This window comes from Bactrocera latifrons, unplaced genomic scaffold, assembly GCF_001853355.1.
Source record: "Bactrocera latifrons isolate USDA-ARS-PBARC rearing strain unplaced genomic scaffold, ASM185335v1 scaffold_530, whole genome shotgun sequence".
In the NCBI taxonomy this organism is placed as follows: Eukaryota; Metazoa; Arthropoda; class Insecta; order Diptera; family Tephritidae; genus Bactrocera; species Bactrocera latifrons.
Genome location: NW_017537191.1, coordinates 89,538 through 112,905, shown reverse-complemented (window position 1 = coordinate 112,905; position 23,368 = coordinate 89,538). Strand labels below are relative to the sequence as shown.

At 34.2% G+C, this 23,368-nt stretch overlaps 1 protein-coding gene across 6 annotated transcripts in view; it reads right to left on the bottom strand.

Annotated features, from left to right (window-relative positions):
- Positions 1 to 10,297: 10,297 nt before the first annotated feature.
- The window catches only part of LOC108974162 (transcription factor CP2), a 56,042-nt gene continuing 42,971 nt past the window's right edge, over positions 10,298 to 23,368 (bottom strand). For 5 of the 6 annotated variants that reach the window (XM_018941849.1, XM_018941848.1, XM_018941847.1 and 2 more), the window contains 5 exons: positions 19,354 to 19,526; positions 12,924 to 13,122; positions 12,750 to 12,865; positions 11,464 to 11,538; positions 10,298 to 11,392 (listed from right to left, as the gene is read on the bottom strand). In XM_018941849.1, the coding sequence (XP_018797394.1) occupies positions 10,999 to 11,392; positions 11,464 to 11,538; positions 12,750 to 12,865; positions 12,924 to 13,122; positions 19,354 to 19,526 (957 nt within the window). In that variant the 3' untranslated portion in view covers positions 10,298 to 10,998. Of the gene's footprint in view, positions 11,393 to 11,463; positions 11,539 to 12,749; positions 12,866 to 12,923; positions 13,123 to 15,893; positions 18,073 to 19,353; positions 19,527 to 23,368 lie in introns of those variants that run through there. The other variant, XM_018941852.1, reaches the window with a different exon arrangement.

Here is a 23,368-nt window from a genome sequence, read left to right as displayed (position 1 = left end):
GAAGGAACTCGATGAAAAAATATTTGTGTGGAGACCTATCCGAACGTGTCCTTTGGCGTAAGTGAATGAATGTGAGTGATAGCATTCGGCGAAATCATTGTCATTCGTCCTACGGCCATGATCACATATACCATTTCGGTAGCAAATGACGTGACAAATAACTTTCCGACGAATTTCCGAAATTTCAAGGCCGGAGTTGGGGTTGAAGATGCAATCCGATCTCAAAACAAAAAGTTGCATTGGAATCAGGAAGTACTAAGGCAACTTTTCCGCACTATTAGAAATCCCGAATCGAAAAAAGTCCGGAATCGTCCCACCCTAATGTACACAAAACAACGCAGTTGTCCATTTTGCATGTACACAATTTAGTTGTGGCCACACTAATACCTTGCACTTCAAGGAAATTTTAATGTTTTGTTCAAAGTGAAATTTTTAAGCAAAAAATAAGTAAATAGGTAAATTTATTTATTTTAAATTGTCAATTGTTATTATAAATGATATAACAGAGCCATTTTATGCTTTTATTTGTAAAATAACGTCAGGTTTGTTAGAGCTTTGAGTAAAACCATGGGGAAATTCATCATGGGTGGTGATTTTAATGCAAAATACTCACAATGGGGTGCAAGAGTTAGGACCCCGAAGGGGATAGTGCTATTTAGAGCTGTTACGGCCAATGGATGCGACTTCATGTCTACTGGCAAGCTGACTTACTGGCTTTCCGACACATGAAAATTACCTGACTTGGTCGACCTTTTCATCACTCGACAAATATCCAAGACATTCATAGCTATTGAAAATGAATTGGACTTAACTTGTTATTCACGAATCAAAATATTTCCAATTATATTGAGAAATTAACGCCAAACCAACAATCTGATTATTCCCTTTGGAAAGCACTAAAAAATGCTAAGAAACCAATATTGTCAAATGCACCTCTCAGAAAGCCAAACGGATACTGACAAAGAAAAAGCCGAAGTTTTTGCAAAGAAACTCACTAAAACGTTTAGTCATATTCTGTTCCATGGAACTTTACCGTTGATAGATAGGAGAATGGAGTCATTTGTAGAAGTTCCCCCAAGTGGGGAAAGTTCTCTGATCGCCATTTACTTGGGAGTGGCTAGAAACAATTCTTTTACATATGACTCAAGCAGCTTAAATTTTAAATACGTTATATTGTCATGGATCACAGGAAGCATCATCATATCGTCCAATCTCGCTGTTGCCTATTTTGTCCAAACTACTGGAAGTTTTAATTACTTGAGAACATAATTGAAGGAAAGGACCTAATACCAATTCATCAATTTGGACTTAGATCGCAACATTCCACAATCGATCAAGTTCATCGAATAACAGATATAATTGAGGATGCGATGGAAAAAAAGCCTAATTTGCACAGCTGTTTTTCTTGATGTATCCGAGACGTTTGATAGAGTATGGCACCATGGCTTATTACATGACTCTTTCGGGACTACTGGGATAATACATCCCACCAAATTTCTAACTTTCGTATTTTCTTTACTGTGCATGCGATTGCCTATATAATTGGACCCACAAACAGACTTAAGTGTATATTTTTAATTGTAAACAAAAAGATAGCGGCAAATTTCAGCGCACAGACGCCACATGACAAAGTATTTCGCAATATACGTGAAATGTGATCAGTTGTCTTCACTAATTTGCTGAAATCGGTCGAAATAAAAGCGTGATCAACAAAATTTCCATTTGTTTGCATAAAAAAGGTTTCGGTTTGTTACATTTAATTGTTTAGTGGTTTTGCTATTATAGGGTAAGTTAGAGTTCATTTTATAAAATTGGGACATATAATCCCAAGAAGTTTTTCACGTGGGATTACTTGTCCCAATATGTTTTTTAGATGACGAAAAGGCATCTAACTCAGGAGGATATTGAGCGTAGTATGTCTGAAGAGTCAGACTCGGACGTTGATTTTGAGGACTCTGGGAGTGAATATTTGCTTGAGAGTTCCGAAAGCACTGAATCTGCATCAGAACTGACGATAATCAATGGGACGGATAAGTCCACAAAAATAACCCACGATATACTGGCAGTTGCCTTGTGGGTAAATGTTCCTGCGGACGATTCTCAGAACTTTAATCCAAAGTATGAAATCCCAACTGAGAGAGACTGCAAAATCCTTTTTGATTTTGCTCACGATTGCACCGAGTTCAAAGTGTTTTCCACGATATTTCCTTACAGTTTGTGCATTCGAATTGCTGAATGTACTAATCAGCGTCTGACAGCTATGAATCGTCGGGCTCAGTCAAAGCGAAATTCAACCGATTCTCATGTAATTTTGGTATTTCTGGGCGTTTCATTGATTATGCATTATAATAAGTTGCCATCTCTGAAGGACTATTGGAGCAAAAATCCATACATGGGAAATTCATTTATAAAAAAGGGTTTATCACGAGATCGCTATTTATTATTGTCATCGAAGTTATATTTCAATGACCCGCCGACAGTTACATTGATTACTATATCTCCGATGTTGTGCAATGTCTGAAACACACATTTGCAGCTGCTCGAAGTGAAAGCTCATTTCAGTCTATTGACGAGTGTATGGTAAAATTCAAAGGTAGATCAAGTATGAAGCAATATATGCCAATGAAACCAATAAAGCGCGGAATCAAAATTTGGGTGCGATGTGACTCAAAGACAGGATGCGCTTACGACCTTAATCTGTATTCTGGTAAGGAAGCAAACGCTTTACAGTCTGTACCTACCACTCTTCAAGAAAAAGTCGTTTTGAAATTGGTTTCTTCAATTCGTGAGAAGGAAGTTTGTTTAGCCTTTGACCGCTTTTTTACCTCAATTGAACTGTTAGAAACTATCCCATATCCCGCACTTGGGACATACATGCAAAACAGAAAGAATACACCTAAATTTGTCGGAAAGTTGGCAAGAGGAGAAAGTCAGCTTCAAACCAGTTCTGGTGGCATTTTGGCAGGCCGATGGACGGATTCAAAAGAGTCCTCTTAGCTTCGAATTGTCATGAGCCATCGCTTGCAGACGTTGAGAGGAAGCAAAAAGACGGATCGAAGAAGAAAATTAAATGCCCTAAATGTATCAGTGACTATAACAAAAGTATGGGTGGTTTCGACTTGGCCGACCAAAAGACAACCGTTTATGATTTCAATCGCAAATCTCAAAAGTGATGGAAAAAGGTGTTTTTCAAGCTACTAATGGTTAGCGTCACAAATTCATGGATTGTCTATACTGAACATAAGTAGCAAAAGTTATCACTAAAAGAATTTCTTGTGCCCCTTGCTGAAGCAATGATTTTCGAAGGAAATAAAAGGCGTGAGACGATGTCTCGTCGACAGGGAGGAGGAACTTCTAAACGCTCAAAAACTGATAGCCTTAACGTTGGAGATCACTTGCCAGTGGAGCAAGAGAAGCGTTCCCGCTGCGTCCGCTGAACTTCACTTGGAATCGAAAAGCGAACGAAAATGATCTGCTCTGGCTGTAACAACGCGTTGTGCTACAAATTTTTTGGAATATTACTCTCAACGAGTTGAAGTCTATACATATAAACTTCACTAACAAAACTGGGAATGATGCAAAGTTAAAGTGGGAGGAGCATTTACAAAGAAAAGTTGCAGAACTAAAACAAAAAAACAACAAAATTAATATGTTAATCAGCAAGAAATCACCCCCAACAACCTCAAATAAAATTATAGTCTACAATCAAACATTAAAGCCCATTTGGGCATACAGTATTGAACTATGGGGATGTGCTGCACTGTTATCCGTCGAAATGGTGCAGAGATTCCAAAATAAAGTTCTGCGAAAATTTTTAAATGTCCCGTGGTACATACGGAATTCAGATCTACATCATGATCTTCACATAAAAATGGTTCGGGAAGTCATTCGCGAAACGGCATYGAAACATGCCACAAGGTTGCAAAACTACCTAAACGCTGAAGCACGACAACTAGGAGAGACTAGACTGTTTTATCTTATAAGTTATGTAAAATGTTGCTTGTTATTACATTTGTCACTAGTTGCAATTCGGATGAAATGTAAAACCATATCTTATTACAATAAAAAAATAAACCTTTTTATTTGCAAATTTATGGCAATAGTTTTCCTTTTGCTAGCAACTTGGTCGGAAAACTCACGGACTGCAATAATGCTAACTACATTCCTATCTTGGACGGAGGCGTAATCGTGTGTTAGAATTACGGATGATTGATCCACTACACCAACTTTACGAAGTACTCAATAATAAACGATGAGACAAGAACACTGACTAACACAAATTGTTAACGTTTACTACCACCAAACATGAAACTTAAACTTTTTAGGCACGACACTAAAATCAGCGCCGGTACCACAGATGATACAGGACATACTTGTGGACCCAAACAATAAACAGAATTGGATAAATACTCATATTCAGCAAAAGATATTAGAAATAACAGAAAAAGTAATTAAAATAATTGCTACAACTAAAAAGCAAAAATAGAAACAGGTAGCTTATACGAAATAATATTAGTAAGAAATAGAATAATAACTGTGGAGTTACAAGCTATCACAATTTCTATAACTACTTTCCACGTTGCTTGGTATATGCAAGGGATTGTTGCTTTACAATAACAATGTTACTTTTATATCGGATAAGCCGTCACTTCAACTCTTTATTTTGTAACTTTTATCATTGATATGCCGTTCTTGAACGCTTTATGCGTTTTTTAAATTTTGTAACTTTTATGATCCAACAGAAGGTCCTGGCAGGATCGCCAATTATGCACGAACGCGTTGTGATTTTTAAAAAGATCACGAAAGACGTGAATCTATTGAGTTTGGTTAAGGTACAAAACTGAAATATCTTCATTTCACTTTTATTTATACAATTGATTTCTTAAGCCTAGGTACAAAGTTGCATCCTATATTCTAAGAAATGCAAAGCTTAGGTGTTAGATGATGTGCTGTCAAATGCTACCAAAAGCGTGCCAGAAGTTATAGTTGATGGCCGCTTCCTAATTGGCGATGTGTCAATAACATATTTGACACATTCGTTTGATAATGAATTTATATGATTTTTGTTTATTTTGGGAATAACTGCCGTTAGCTATTTGTGACGTTAACTTGCATGCATACGAAAATTAGTGTTCTCCAACTAATCTCTGTATTTTATTTTTTTACTTATTATTATTATTATTTTTTTTTTTTTGAAGTAATAAATTTTTCAAATGAATGAATTCTTACATGAATTTTGAGCACCTGCTTATGATTTGAAATATGGGTTTTGTATTTATGAATTGTATTTACTTTTAACATATTGAGATAAAAATTATTCTATGTCCGTCCCCTGGTTCCAAGCTACCTCCGCATCAATTTTCAGCCAAATCGGTTCAGCCGTTCTTGAGTTATAAATAGCGTAATTTACACGACTTTCTTTTATTTATGTATGTATATAGATTTAAGCAAACATTAGCAACGTCTCCATAATGATAAATGTTCAAGATGAAGAGAAAACTCAAAACCCAGGTTTCTGATTGTATGTCCGTCCATCCGTGCAAGTTGTAACTTGAATAAATATTGAGATATCCTGATGAAACTCGTTATGCGGTTTCTTAGTACAAAAAAAGTACGAATTCGTAGATCGGTGTAATCGGACGCCACGCCCACAAATCGCTATTAACCGAAAATCTATAAAGGTCCATAACTGAACACTGTGTATAAAACTGTAATTTGGCACAGAGAATCGCAGTACTACGGGGCATCTATAGATACAATTTTTTTTTAAAGTGGGCGTGGCCCCGACCTCTAATAAGTGTATTGTACTTATATCCTAAACTAATAAAGATACAACAACCAAATTTGCTGAGCGCAAATACTGTTACGACCGACAGTGTGAAAGTTAACGAAACTGGGAGATAACCCCGCTCAGGGTACTGTAAAAATGACAATAAATTAATTAATTACTAATTATACCAGTGGCATTAAATTTTAACTGCGAAATGGGGTAAAAAGGCCAAATTGGACAATGCGTGTGGCACCGCCCACTTTTTGGTAAAAATAACATGTCACGGGACCTGACCGACCGATTTCGACTAAATTTAGTACGTAGTATTCTTTCATATTCCTATGTCACAGTATGAAAATGAGCGAAATCGGACCACAACCTATATATACACCTACTTCCCACATAACACAAATTTAAATTCCAGTTAATTCATTCACTTTCCAGTACACAAATCAAGAAACAATTGATACAACGGCCACTTTATGAACAAAAATTTTTCAAATCCAAAAAAACGGTTCAGGCCTATAGGTACTGTGGACCCCAGTATCTATAGTTGACCGAAAATATCGGTAATTATGTGAGATATACAATTGAAATTCATCTTTCCCGATAATAGTGTTTCTGTGTATCAAATTGGGTTGAATCCAGCCATTACTTTCCTAAGCCCCATATACCTAATATTTTCGAACTTCCAGGAGACTTTATGCTGGATGTATTGGCCAATATTTGAGTTATCTCATGAAAATTGCAGAACATGTTGTACTCATAACAGTGCATATTTGTGCCTAAAATGAATAAAATTGGCCAAAAACTTGATTTTCGTTTTTTGACAAATCTTATACCGAATTTGTAGGTCAGTGTATTAGTTTTATAGAGTATATATATATATAACATTTCTTAGATTTCGATCTTTGTTTTGACGTTCTACCTCTGGCGTTGATTCTTGCAAGTTGCAAGAGTATAAAATGTTCGGTTTCATCCGAACTTAGCCCTTTCTTACTTGATTATATTATATTAGTGCTATTGAAACTTGATGGAATGGATGAACGCGATTGTAATACGTTTATTATGTACATGCATATGTGCAGAAGTTTGGATTTATTGGAGGAGATATTCGCGCCACCAGCTATGAATAGAGTTTAGAATAATGTTAATTTAATAAATAAAACTATTCCTTTGTTTGATAACAAGCATATAATTAAGAATTAAAGGAAATACTTTGTTTTATAAATAAAATTTATTTGCGTTTGCGTACTTTATTCAAATCAAAAAACCATATTCCTAATTTTAATCTTAAACTTCTTGGATTAAAAACTGGAAATTTTCAGTTTTAATCCCAACTTTCAGAACTGGAGTCCATAAGTATGACATAACCTAACCAGCGTACGCCAGCAGCTGTACGATTTTATAGAAGATGTTACCTTCTCTAATTGAAGAAGTCACAGAAGCCTAGTCTGAAATCTCGGTTGGTATCCAACAGCTCGGGGAGGGCTTTCTTGATCCTGAGGGAGCTTTTGGTGTTGCCTCTCTTTTTCTCTGTCTGCAAATGAGTCTCGCTTCCTTCTTCAACTTTCGGTATCGATCCCATTCCGCACGTGTAGTGGTCTATTGTAACGTCGCGAGGTAGGCAGTCTGTTTTCGCTTCGCTGCGACACGGCACTCCTTATCGTACCAGCTGTTCTTTTGCATTTTCCGAAAATTTTCTTTGTGTTTGTTGACATGGTTTATTGCTGCACATAGTCGCTTGCGTAATTATAGCAAAATTCGTAACGCTGTCTGTACACATGTATAAATGATAAGGATCACCAGACGAGTTGAAATTGGGTTGACTGTTTGTCCATGTAAGCTGTACCTTGAGCAAAAATTGAAGTATCGTAATGAAGCTAGGTACACGTGTTCGTTGTTGGACGACGAGGACGAGTTTGTAGATGGGCGTAGTCGGACGACGTACGCTTGCAAAACTCCATTAATCAAAAAAATGGGATGATGATGATCCGGTCAATACATCCCTTAACCGCCATATATCTAATATAAATATTTTCGAACTTCCGGGTGACCTTATACCGCATATATCGGTCAATGTGTTAGTTATATCAATGAAAATGAGAGACGTTTTTTTACTAATAACAATGTATCTTTGTACCTAAAATGGATTAAAGGGCTGAAAGCCTCTATATAACTAATATCAGAATTTTCGAATATCCGGCAGACTTTATTCCATACTTTGGTGATGGTATGTGAGATATCTTTACAAACCCAGCAACTCTGTAAATTCGGTGAAAGAAACGATTCTTTCCGCCCAGCTGCCGAGTGTTTCTTAGGTTACAATGTTGCCGAGCTCCCTTTTGCCTAAAAGTAGGAGCATTTTGGTCTGTCCACCACCAACTCTACCCCTTTGTGGTTTGCCCTGTTTTGCTTATGTCCAAAAGACCTAGAGTTTTCCGCTTAGGCTCACAATTAAAAGTCTTGACTTGTAGTATAACCTAACTCAATGAGATTTTGAATTGGCACTACCACGGGCCTTAATTACCGCTTGGCTATCCACCAGAATGTTTATGGACTTGATGGTTAGGAAAGAAGCGACTTGGCTCCTTCTGTTATGCCCACAATTTCGGCATGAAAGAAGAAAGACCGAATTGTAATCATTTAGTTTGAAGCTGAATTCCACGTTTGGATTGCTATAGGAAAAGCCCACTCCTGTTTCGATTTCACCTTTTGATTTCGCTATTCTTAGTTTGCCTTTGTATTCACGAAAAGTAGTCTGATAAGCATACCAACATTCGTCGTTATTAAATAGCCTGGTCTTATGAAAAACTTTTCGATTCATCTATGATTCTCTGAGGTAGGGGCATGCTGTTTCTAAGTATCAATGATGCATTTTGTGACCTTTCTTACATAAGTCTATATCTGACACGGAACTAATCGGGCCAGCTACTGAGAGTGTACCTATAGCGCGATACTATTCGGTCATATATTTGTTTCAGTTTGTTTGTGGATCTGTTCCTGTACATCGGTTGCTCTAGGCCTCCGATATTAAAGTTGAAGTGAATGTACCTATGGCCGGAGCACCTTTATTTCTGCTCTAACTAAACTTGCCAATCCGATATTAGGCCAACCACACGTCTATTGCATATGGTTAAGTCTAACACTTCTTTTCTACACTCAATTGTGAAGAAAGGTGTGTTACCTACATACATATATTCATTGTTAGGAGGTCCTTAGCGTTAATGTAGTCGAACAAAGCCATTCCTCTAGCATTACAATCCGAGCTACCCAAGGCTGTATGATGGATTTTTATCCGACCAAATACTATCAACTCGATAACATTCTTCAAAATTACTTTAGTAATGTTTTCTGCCGCTACAACAACAACAACTGGAACTGTTCAACACCTTTTTTATATCCATAAAAACGATAATTTCGATGCTCTGCTTGGCGTTTTCCATATCAAGTCAATATATTATAATATATTTATCCTCTTAGGTTGAGTTTACATCACATTTGTAGGTTTATATCATTACTACAATTATCGAGGCACGAGGTAAAATATAGTAACAACACTAAGTGAGCCCAGGACATAAAATATAAGTAAATAACGTACCAAATTGTAATCCATTCATGATTTCGTCGAGTAATGAATGTTCAATTTTTCCCAACATTTTTAAATATTATATCAAGTTTACCGACGCCTGATATGATGAACCACTACTCTCTGAACTTATAGCGGGATTCTGTAACCAGTCTCTATTTGAGACATTTTGTGGTAAAATCTCAATTTGTGACTAGTTACTATTCACTAAACAGTCTCTAGCTTTAGTCTCAAAATATTGCCTCAAATTTGAGACCTAGTAGTTGCAAGTCACAAAACCAAAAAGAACTTTTGTCTGCCATTTTGAATATACTGAATAGAGATCACCATAGATATTAATCAATTGTCGTTTTTTATATTTTGTAAGCAACTCAAACACGAGAAGGTTAAAAATAAATATATTTTACATAAATTTCGTTAATATTATGAAACAAAGTCAACATATATTTTTATTTTTATTGATAATTATGTGACTATGTTATAGACATATTTATTTTCATTCAAGTATAAAAACATCTCTGAATAATGAAATGTAATAGAGTTTGTGACTATCACTTACAGAATAGCAAAATCGTCTCAAGTCTCAAAAATTGTCTCTATCAAATTTAGAGACTTGAGATTGTATCACAGTACAGAATCGCACGGTTATTATTTACAGCCCATGCACGTATTCGTTTGGATACCATATGACCAACACCCAATCATTCAATTCAATTCCCAATGGGTAAAATTTTTTTCTATTCGTAACGTAATATTGTAAGGATTATACCTCTTAGAGAGATACCGTTAGTTCGTTACAAAATGGTTTCATAATTTTTTTCGCTTTATATTTTAAAGAACATGTAAGTAGAGAGCTCACTGAAATAGATATGGTGTGGTGTCCTTCATCTCCTGATTTTTTAAAGTTATCCTAAAGTTGCGTAGATTTAAACACAGCATTGTTTACAGACCGTTTGTTTATTTCTTCAACGTATTGTATTAATATTATTTAATTTTAAAATAATAATAGATACACAATTAAGACTGTTTTTATTTATGTATGTATGTATGAACATACAGTTTTGACTACAACAGCATAAATGTATTGATGAAGTTTATAATCTTGGTGTTTTTTACATTTAATATATTTGGTTGTTAGTGATTGTGTCTCAATAAAAGTGATGATAGTGTATAGCCCGTTTTTATTTAAAGTTTAAACTTTTCTTATAGGTAACTCATGCAAAAAATTATACAATGTTTTATACATACTCTCATATATAATATTATACTTACAATAAATTGCAAAGCACATATATGTATGTAAATAAGTTGATATATTGTGCATAATATTATTTACGTACCGATCGTCGGAAAGAAATATCTTAGGAAAAGTGCATTTCATAAAGTGAAGTTAAATATGGCTAATTTTCAAAACACGTTATAAAAACTAATATGCAGTACTCGTAATAACGAAATTCGTATAATTTCACTCGAACTTCACAAATATTGTACATATTTATATAATAGAGAATAAAGGCTTATGATAACATTGTATTTTTTAACATTACTATGTATTTTTAGTTGAATCAAGTCAAAGAAAATAGGTATGCATAAATATTCAGTTATATTTATATATATAGGGTTCATTCTAATTGGGCTTTCAATTATCATTTTTGTTTATCAACTTCATAACAACTTTACCATTTTGTACTTCGAGAGCATAAAGACTTCCGTCTCTCACCTCATTATTCAATACCTCGTCAGTGACGTTTACATGTACGCCTGAAGGGCCTGCTAGAAAAATAAAGTTTTTAGTGCTATCATTGAAAATATTCGAACCACTGCCGGAATATTTCGAGTGTATGCTAAAGCTACTGTAAATCGAGCCATTTTCTAATGCACCATTTGTGTTGCCATTTGCAATCATCTCGTAGAATCCAGGCATTTTGCACAATTTCTGCATTAGCTCCTTTGATGTGTTCGATAGCAAGTATATGGCATTGTAGCTATTGCCATCCAAACTTACATAAAGTGTAAGACGCGGTGCAATAGCTCTGAAACACAATTTTCATTAATACTTAGTATGTATGTAATAAGAAAATTAAAAAGGAAAATATGGTCATACTTAGCGCGTAATATGTTGAACATGCGAATTCCATCGGCCAGCCCACATATTTGAATCAAATCCTCTTTAGACATCCTAAGAAAAAAATTGTCATAATTAGTCAAAACTAAAGTGTAAGATCTATTATTTTTGACTAAGAGATAACAACAGTTTAAATTTTTATAGTATCGTAGTTTTTGTATAGTAACAGAGTCTCTGCCACTACTACTCAATATAGTACTTTAAATATGTATTGGTTAATATGTGATATATTCAGACGTTCGTGATATAACCCGCTATACCCAATGTAATTATTTCCAACCCTCTCTGGTATACGTATAATGGATTAATAAGTGAGAGCTGTACCTGGCCTCAGCTGTTTTTAATTATTTTCCTTTTAAGTGACGAAAAACGAGTGTAAACGAAAAATGTTTCTCTCACAGCCGGAGAAATACTTTCAGGAGTTGCAAGCTATTCATATATACAGTTTCGTAAGTGGATTCGAAATCATTTAACACTAACACATTTTTGTTAGAAAAAATATCTACCTAATTTTAATAAAATATCACTCGTATTAAACGACATGAATGCTTTAAAGACAGATTGAAGTCAAAATGGATGAAGAATATTGGACTTTATCAATATGCTGGGGCTATGTGGGTCTTTGGATTTAGGAGAGGGCATAACAGACCTAAGTTCGAGGTGCAATCCACATGTAATAATATAATTTAATCAAAATAGCTCTCATAGAGGATATATGTACCTAGATTATTACGAGAAATATATAATCTTTGAGTATATATATTGGCCGATATATGTATATGGTAAGGTCAAGCGGATGTTTGTATTAGGTATATGAAGGCTAGGCTCCGATTTTATCCATTTTAGGTACAAAAAATATAATGTTATTAGGAAACACGCAAATTCATTAAGATATTCTATATATTGACGATATATGCGGTAAAAAGTTAACGGCGAGTTCGATATATAGGGGCTAAGAGAAGTATTAACCCAATTTTATTAATTTTTGGCACAAGGAAATATCATTTCTAGACTTCTTAGAGTGACTGATATTTGTTCAGTGAGGCATTCTATAGGTTTTCTTCAGGGGTCCAAGTTTCATCAAGATATCTTAATTTTTACTCACGTTACAGTTTTCGTAGACGGACAGACGGTCAACTCATCCAGATCACTACTCGAATATCGATATAAATACGGTAAGATTGCTTGATTAATAAAGATATATTCTTTGCATATATGAACTGGCATGGCTTTTAAAACAGGAATAATTCATTTTATTTACTTACCTCATTATGTCTGAACCGGAAAAGTGTAAAAAGGTTGACAGGTAAGAAGTCAATCTATGGTGGCTCAACCATTGCGAAACTTGGCTTGGAGAGGATTCTGGTAAAATGTTGATTGTCTACAAAAATCAGTTGAAGAAGTTATGCTATCAACTTTAAATTCTTCAATAAACTTACGTAGTCATCCATGTCTGGCGTGGCCGATTGCTGCGGAGACACCATGTTAGCTTCCATTAGTTTCAGCGTTGGAGAATTTGTTGAAGTTACACTATTTATGGCTATGGGACTGGAGTTGGTAACAGGTGATCCTCCAGTGTACGGCAATATGCCATCGTACTTGGGAATGTGTACCGGTGAATTTGGCCAAATCTTCATACTAAGTTAGGAAGTAAAAAGAACAAATGTGGATATGTCACTGAATTAATTTGGTTAGAGGTTAGGATAAAAAGTAGAGTAGAACTGAGAAAACAAATACAAAGAAAATAAAAWAAAATGCAATATTCAACCTTTTAAAAACAACACAATTAATAAATAAAGTTTTTTTTTATTTTGAAGATCCCACCACAAAAACCCCAATTACTGAAAGCACTTTCTCACTTATCTTATCCTTGCATTCGTCGCTGTATTTAATTTTTCTACCAATATTGAAAGTCTCACCACGTTTGTGGTGCAACATACTTTTCCATAATTTCTAATACATATCTGAATGAAATCTATTCGTTCTTTTAATATCACTAAAACTCCTCGGAAATAGCTGGATCGATTGTGATAAAATTTGATGTGCGAATCAGTCAACGCTTATTTTTCATACGCCGTCGGTAAATTATTTTTGATTTATGATTTAACATTGAAAAATACTTTGAACTCTAAAGTTTCACTCTAATACCATCTAAACTGATTTTCATAACCATATTCTGTTCTACTATATACACAGATCCACAACTGGAATCGAATATAATTACAATTGTAGTATTTCTTGAAATTAACGAATATAGCAAAACAACTTTTGCTGGGCCAGATGGTTAATATTAGAACGAAAATAATGGATAAGTGAGAGTAGTTATGTACGTTACCAAAAATACATGAATTCTGTTCATGACTACGCAAGCCTACAAACATCTATTTTATCTTAGGACTCTTATTTTAATAGTCGTTTTACAAAATTTTAAAATATTTATATTGTTTAGAGCCATAGCATCACATATTGGCTTGCTTTCTTTGTTTTTTTTTTTTTTTTTTTTTTTTTTTTTTTTTTTTTTTTTTTTTTTTTTTTTTTTTCTTTTTTTATCATTTAGAGATATGAAATCTGAATGTATGTATAATATATGTTAACTCAAAATACACATATTAAAAAACTTTTCTACGAACACAAAGTGTTTTCTATGATAAAAATATTTGTTAAAAATTGTATTGAATATTAATTTGCATTTATATTATTATTAAAATTAATTCTAAACAAGAAAAAAACGTTAACTTCGGCAGCACCCGGAGCTAATATATCTTTCACAGGCGCATTTCTTTTAGTAATTATGTGTTAAGTTTATATGGGAGCTATATGCTATAGTAATCCGATCTGAACAATTGTTTCGGTGTAATCCATGTCAAATTTCGTGAAGATATCACGTCCATACAAGCCCTTGATTCCGATTGTTCGACTTGTATGGCAGCTTGTCAAATGCAAAAGTTTTCCATACAAGAACTTTTTTCCGATCGTTCAGTTTGTATGGGAGGTATATGCTATAGTAAGCCGATCTGAACGATTTCTTTCGATATTACATTATTTCTAGAAACAATAACTCACACCTAATTTCGTGAAGATACGTTGTCAAATGTGAAAGTTTTCCATACAAGAACTTGATTCCGATCGTTCAGTTTGTATGGCAGCTATATGTTATAAATGAGCAGCTCCTTGAAGAGAAAATGACATTTGCAAAATTTCAAAACGATATCTTAAAAAGTGAGGGACTAGTTCGTATATATACAGACAGACAGACAAGGCTAAATCGACTCAGTTCAACATACTGATCATTTATGTATATACTTTATAGGGTCTCCGGCCTCACCTTCTTGGTGTTACTTACTACTATTACTATGAAATTTATTTTAATATTATTGGAATATAAAAAAGTTTGTCAGAATTTGAAAATACAAATGTTTTTATGTTGGGAAAATATCAACTGTTAAAAACAAAAAATGTCAAGACATTAGATAAAATTCGTTTATGTCCTGGTTTGCCTGAAGCTGCTTTCATAATCGAAACTGAATGTCTTACATAACGTATGTAAGTGCATATGCATTACGTAACATATATACATGGAATATTTTTGTACTCTTGCAACATATTGCTACGGAGTATAATAGTTTTGTTCACTTAGCGGTTGAATGTATCACCTAAAACTATTCGGAATAGATATAGGGTTATATACATATATATGACCAAGGTGACGAGACGTGTTGAAATCTGTGCAAGCGTCCGTGGGCCCTGCCACGCCCATAAAGCGCCTTTAAATGAAAACGTATAAAGTACCATAACTAAGGACTAAGGACTAAGTTAAGATATAAAACTCTAATTTGGCACAAAGTATCGCAGTGACAAGGGTCGCTTTTGGGCAAATAATTTTTAAAAGTGGGCATGGCAATGCTCTCTGATAAGTTTAATATACACATCTCCTAAAGTTATAAAAATCAAAGTCGACTAGCATAAATATTGATGGCTGATATTTGGTGTGGGAGGGCTTTAATGGAGCCAAGATCACTACTACCTACTTTCTATAAGACACAATTTTAAATTCCATTTTAAACTATCACTTTTAAATATACAAAGCAAGAACTAATTACTAAAAATTGCGAAAATCGAACAAGAACTGTTCAAGCCGCTAAGCACAATTTTTACGGAAAATATCGGCCAATGTGTGAGATATATAAATGAAGTTCAGAAGGAATCCTTTTCATATAGTTGTGTATCTGTGTGTCGAAAATAGTTTGGTTGAATTGGGTTATGTTCATGATGGTACCCTGGCTTTAAGCATTGCAATTTGCAAGAGTATGAGATGTTCGGTTATACGCGAACGTAGCTCTTCCTTACTTATTTTAGTTTATGCTTCTAGTTGTAGCAAACCTTAAAATTATGGGCTCATACATACATACCACAAGCTATGTCAAGCGTGCAACCAATTATTCAGTAATTTTATTAACAACAACAACGATGTTTGTTAGCGAACTATCAAACACGACGTAACAACTTCGTTTTTGAGCTTAACAATTCTAGACATTCAGTAAAGTTGTATGCAGCTGTGCGGAGATCCCTTGACGTAGAGTACATGATCGACGAAACGTATCGGACCATTCAAGTTTTTTCGTCTACCGCCTGCCCAGTAAATTATTCTCGTGTACCGATCTAAGGCTACCGAAACAAAAACACTTAATCTTAACTGGAGCCTTCGCCAATACTCGTATGCAGGCTAAGTTAGTTCTCGTCCGTACATAAGATTTTACAGCACAAAAAACACCGAATTTTGTCGTTGAGATTAAAATTAAGTCTCTTTTTTGCTTCCTGTTTTTCTGTAACGACGCGCTTGCGCTTGAGGCTTACTAACACTTCCGATCACATTCAAACTCGAATACGTACTGAACACTATACCGATACTGAAGCTCCTACACAACAGTCTTAAGTATAGTAACAATAGCTGTTGCAAAATGTTCAGTTTCGCAAATGCAAAATTTTCTATGTAGTGGTGAGATTTGTTGGCCGGTATTATCAACGCACGTATTGGTGCACAGAGTATACTTAGTATTGGTTCAGCTCTGCGTTTGCAGTTGTGTTTGTGCATTCAATTGAGAAAGTCTTCTGCACTCTTTGTCGGAGTCAGAGTCGATATGGAGTTCGCTATCGGCAGAGTCCGTTGTCACACTTGCAAAATTGCAAAATAAAGCATACAAACACTGAGGAACGATGGCAGCTATGTCAACCATCAACGTGGTTATGATTTTTAGTCATGTGTTAGTTTGTTTTACATATGTATGTAGATATCATATGTACGACCATGTATAGATTCAGTTGCAACGACAAAACCGGTTGGGTTTGTTTCTGTAAATTGGTGAAGATTGATAAAGTCTAAGACACATATACTTATATAGATATGTTAACCCAATACTTGTGAAGCCACTACATTCATATTCCGGAATCTATATATATTTATGTACACCGATGAGAAGCTACAGTATGCCTTGGGTGATAATGAATTTGGCTAAAAGAAGTCGTTATTACCTTAGTAGAAACTCAAATTAATTTATTAGACAAACGTCTACGCACACTCCTGCAGTTTCTTTTTTAATTAACACCAACAACATGCAATAACTTTTAAGAGTTAGGTGATAATTAACATGGATCCGTATGTATGTGTGTAAAAAATATACGATTGTACTCTAAAAACGAACTTCAGAGATAGAAGTTAAATTGAAGACTCCTCCTCAAAGAATAAAAGAAGATATCATCCCATGCATAACTGAAGACCACATTATACCTAAGAAAGCAAAGTATAAATATACCATAGACATTTGACCTTTGAGAATCCATTAGTGCGAGTCATTGCAAGCAGAGRTTGAAAGGAATATTTTCGGAAATCAATATATGTACGTATTAATTATATGACGGCTAGACAAAGGTCTTGACCAATCTCTTTTAAAATTGTAATATAATATATATCAGATCTTAAATAAAATATCACACATACTGACCGACATAAACGCTTTAACTTCAAATGCTTGACTATCTATGAATTTAATGAAAAGCATTATATGGGTTATATAAGGACTAGGGAAGGTCTGGACTGATTGCAATTAGGTTTTTCATTACACAAGTATAACATACACGCATTTCTGTGAAGATAATTCACACACTAGAAAACATATTGGGCCTAAAATCTACTAGACAATTTTTATATGCAGAATATAGGGGCTTGGGTACTTAAACTATTCTGCATCTAATATTATATGTTTACTTAATTTTGGTAAGATTCCTTTAATACTGACCGGTTTTACGACATATCATTACAAGAACTGGATATTCTCTGAGATAAATCACACATTGCCCAATGTGTATGGAAAGGTCAAGATGATGTTTGAATATCCATAGATGATATAGGCATAACATATGAGGGCTGGCCAAAAAAAGGTAACATCGGGTCAAAACATCCCCTAGACCTCATATGATTACTCATATATGGTAGTGAGTTGTCTTAATGCAAGTCGTACTATTATTATTGTGCCTAAAATGGATCAAATCGAGTTAATACTTCCTGATGTTTTGATCCGATGTTACCTCTTTGTGGCACAAGTAAATACTATTTAATATATTATGATATTATTATAATAAATAAAAAAATTTATTAAAAAAATATTCTCTCTAACTCTTAAAAATATATCTCACAATTTTAACTATATTTTACGTAAAATATCAGTAATGAGCACTGAGGGCAACATATATGGTGCCTGTGGGTCCACAGTTTTAGAAAAAATATGTAATTTTCCAAGGACACTCTTTGTGGAAAGATTTATTTCGATATCTTCTTTGGGACTTTATATATAAACTGTAAAGAGTAAGATTTAGAGGATTAAAATATAAAAAATAGGTAGAAATTTGTAATGTACTCCGGGAAAAGGATAATGATTATTGATCTACATAAAAAAGCAAAAATCCAACTCAGATTGCCAAAATTTTGAAATGTTTTTAAAAAGGATTAATAACACCATAAACTTATTACAAGTAATACAAATTCTTTAGCGAGGTGGAAACAACTCAACGCTTCCTTCTTGATTGTTCAGCGTTCGGGAGATAAAGACTTAACCACTTGAGAGCGCATACCTTTAGACATATCACCGAATTGGCGGGAATGGAATATATGCTTGTGCAGATTTGTATTGGCTGCTCAGCGTTTTGCTAATTTATATATTCGAAAACAGGAGCTATTCTTTTCTTTTTCCAATTCTTGTTTAAAGGAAAGATAAGAGAACGGCTGAACTTTGCCAAACAGCATTTAGAAAAGGACGTCACTTTTGAAAATAGTACTTTGAAGCGATGAAAAAAGCGTGCATCGTATTGGGTCTTATGGCGTCATTTTCCTCAACTCGATCTTCAGCGTCCACTCTGCCAGCACCTTTAAACATTACATGTCCTTTTCAAATGGTTTGGCTTATTAGCGGAAGATCTTGGAATAAACATAAGAACAATTTCATGACTGTATTTATAAACTTGATATAGCCAAACAAAACTCGAAGAGTATAACGTTTCTCGATTATCAGGTCATGGAACTGCGAGCATTTTACCATATAAAATACGTGTTTATAACATAAACTTAAAATGTATGGGTGTAAATTAAGTTTGATTTATTAAATATTGGTAGTCGAAAAAGTCTTTTCGTATTTTGTTAAAATATGTCGTTGCAGTCGTATATGTCCAGTGCTGTCAAGTGGTCAACCAAAATGGAACATATGTGTTTATTTATTTATTAGTACATATAAAAAAATAAGTGGAAGTTTGATTAGAAATACGAAAAGACTTTTCGACTACACAATATATTTACTGGATATATATATGTATGTATCTTACTATTCAGGGCTAAAGCAACCCGATGTTGTGGGTGCTAATATATCCAGAGGTATATCGTTCATAATTGTGCACTCATAACTTGGCTGGAATTTGTCTTGCTCAGTTTGAGGGCGCCTTTGAATTTTCTCGCGATCCTGTTTATGTTTACGATCAGCACCTTTTAGCTTAAATACCTAGAAAAATTAAAAGCACTTGGTTTTAATTCATATAAAGAATATATTTAATTAGATGGAATTTATAAACACTTTGATGCATATAAAATATATAAATATACAGACAGTTTTGTAAAAAATAATAAGGACATAACTGCACATTTCTAGTAAGTCATGCAAATTTCCCCTAGTTAGCTGCATATTGGTATTTACACACACGCTATTTATAAAAACCAACTCCATTTGAACAAGTAAGGAAAGGCTAAGTTCGGGTGCAACCGAAAATTTCATACTCTTGCAACTTACAAGCCAAACGTCAACCTGAGGATCGAAATCCAAGCTATTTTATATATACATATATATATATATATATACTGAACCCCTATATTAACAGAAACATAAGGTTTGTTGGAAAACGAAAACCATTATATGTAGTATATCGAAGTTGGTGTATATTAGGTATATGAGCGCTAATGGAAGTATTGGTCCGATTAAACCCATTTTTGAAGTACGGACAAACCGCTGTCAGAGAAGGATTATTGCTGAATTTGAATTATATATCACAGCATTCACCGAAATTTTCGATCAAAAGACAACCGTAAGCACTGAGGTTCAAATATTCGGTACCTAGGGGGTTAAACAGTTTTTGTTGGATTTGAATTAAAATTTTTGATTATAAGGTGGCATACACTTAAGCATTATTGGTGCAGAGTTTTATCTCGTTACATTGATTGCTTCTTGATTTGTATAGCGGAGAGTGAAAGAATCAAAAGGATTATAAAATTGTGTTATATGGAAAGTGGGCGTGGTTGTGGTCCGATTTTGCCCATTTTCTCACGGTAATATGAAAATGTTAAAAAAATGTCAAGTATCATCATGATCTCGAGAAATAGGAATTCACCTAAAAGTGGGTGCCACGCCCATCATCCAATTTTAACAAAGGCTGACATAAATCCCTCTCATACGATTTCGGTAAACAGTTACGGATTTAATGCACACTTAGTAGTTTTAATCAATACCGTTTTATGGGGAGTGAACGGGGTTACCTTCCGATTTCATCCATTTTCAGATTGTGGGTAAAAGTTCTTATAAGATTTGTACTCAACAAATTTTTTTGTTGTAGCTTAAGTGGTTTAGGAGATATGTACAATAAACTTATTAGAGGGCGGAGAACGCCCACTTTTTAAAAATTCTCAACCTTTTTTTTTTGTACTAAGGAACTCACACAATAAGTTTTATTGATACATTTTAATTTTGACTCAAGTTACATCTTGCAGGGACGAACGGACGGACAGACAGACAGTCAACCGGATTTCAACTTTTCTCGTCATCTTGATTATTTATATATATAACTTTATATATATAACTCTATATCTATCTCGATTATATTAAGGTGGTACGTACAACCATTAGGTGAACAAAACTATAATACTAAAAATGCAAATTATTTACACACAATTGGTAAAAATCTCTTCTGTGTACAAAAAGTCAGTTGACGGTTGTGCGATATAATAAGAGCATCGTGTCGTTTTTAAGCAACAAAAGTATTTTTATAAAAACGTGTTAATTTTACGAGTTAAAGTAGGAATAATATTTTCAGGTTGATAACACGGCTTTACAAAAACAAAATTTTTCATGCATGCAAACCTATTGTGATCCTTACTCTCTGGCCCTAACCAAAAATAAATAAAAAATTATGCGGAAGGTCTTAAGGTTTTACCAAACATCAAAATTGGAGGTATCTAAATTTAGAGTCTACATATGCTTTCGACACTTTTGTTCTGTTTCGGGACAAAACTGTCATTATAAAGATATTTTGTTCATGTTTTCTAATTTTTGTAATGTGAAATGAAAACAAGGATATAACAAGAAAAAACGTTAACATCGGCTGCACCGAAGCTAATATACCCTTCACAGGTGCATTTCTTTTAGTAACTATGTGTTCAGTTTATATGGGAGCTACATGCTATAGTAATCCGATCTAAACAATTTTTTCGGAGTAATCCATGTCAAATTTCGTGAAGATACCACGTCCATACAAGCCCTTGATTCCGATTGTTCGGCTTGCATGGCAGCTATATGCTATAGTTCGCCGATCTGAATAATTTCTTCTGATATTACATTATTTCTATGAACAATAACTCATACCAAATTTCGTGAATATATCTTATCAAATGCAAAAGTTTTCCATACAAGAACTTTTTTCCGATCGTTCAGTTTGTATGGGAGGTATATGCTGTAGTAAGCCGATCTGAAAAATTTTTTTTTCGATATTACATTATTTCTAGAAACAATAACTAACACCTAATTTCGTGAAGATACGTTGCCAAATGTGAAAGTTTTCCATACACGAATTTGATTCCGATCGTACAGTTTGTATGGCAGCTATATGTTATAGTGGTCCGATAGCGGCAGTTCCGTCAAATGAGCAGCTTCTTGAAGAGAAAATGACGTTTGCAAAATTTCAAAACGATATCTTAAAAACTGAGGGGCTAGTTCGTATATATACAGGAAGACGGACAGACGGACGGACATGGCTGGCTAAATCGACTCAGTTCAACATACTGATCATTTATATATATTCTTTATAGGGTCTTACAAACTTCGTGACAAACTTAATATATCCTGTTCAGGGTATAACAAGTAAGGAAGGATTAACAACTGAACATTTTATACACTTGCAACTTGCAGGAATCAAAGGCAGGGAAATACCTCAAAATGTAAAACGTCAATCAGAGGATTACTGAGGTTTCTTAGAAATTTTTTAAAATTAGTATATGGGCATAGTATCGACCCGATTTTGTCTACTAACAATTATCATCACATACCAAAAAATTGTTCCCTGTGTTTCAATAAGGTACCTAACATAAATTACCAATTGTATGAAGTAAAGTAAATCAGGTCTTCGAAAATCCCGATATTAGCTATATGGTGGCTAGATCATGTTTTCGACCAATCTGATCTATTTCAGGCACAAAAATACACTGTTATGAGTAAAAAGCGCTCTAAAATTTTCATTGAGATGTCTCATATATTGCCCGATATATGCCCCGATTTAACCCATTATTTATACACAGAGTTACTATTGTCAAGGACTATATTATCTGAATTTTAATTATATATAGCATACATTGAGCGTAATTTTCAGTCAGAAGTCAACTATAGATACTGCGGTTGTTGTTGCTTTAGTGGTTTAGGAGATGTTCATTAAACTACACACAAACATGTTTTCCCAAAGGTGCCCCTTCTACCGCATATGTACCATATATATACTATATATGGTATAATGAAGTGCTTAGTTATGGTACTTTATACATATGTTAATCGTGACCAGTTAGTGTATGTTTCTCTTTTTATTAAATAGATGTGCGAAAGAGTAATCACAGCGAACGAAAAAATCGAGAGCATATTAAAAATTTAGGCAGAGTAATTTCCAAGTTTCCAAAAAAAATTTGAACTAGGAGTTAGATGAGTTGCCCAGATTGACACACGAAACCCACAATACGATTGTCAATCAAATGCTATATAAATCGATCTGTTAAAAAAAGTCCATTTATTTCCATAAAACAAAGTTTAAAGACCCTAAGCCCAAGAAAAGTTCCATTGTTGATCAACAAGAAGTGAAGCAAAAGAAAACTTATTAATTCTGAATTAGGTATTTCCTTAAGTAAGAATACTAAAAATGCAAATTAAAACATTAAAGACCCCTAAATATGGCGGCGGAAACGTTATGGTTTGGTTGTCATTTTTATACTCTCGCAACAAAGTTGCTAAAGAGAGTATTATAGTTTTGTTCACATAACGGTTGTTTGTAAGTTCTAAAACTAAAAGAGTCAGATATAGGGTTATATATACCAAAGTGA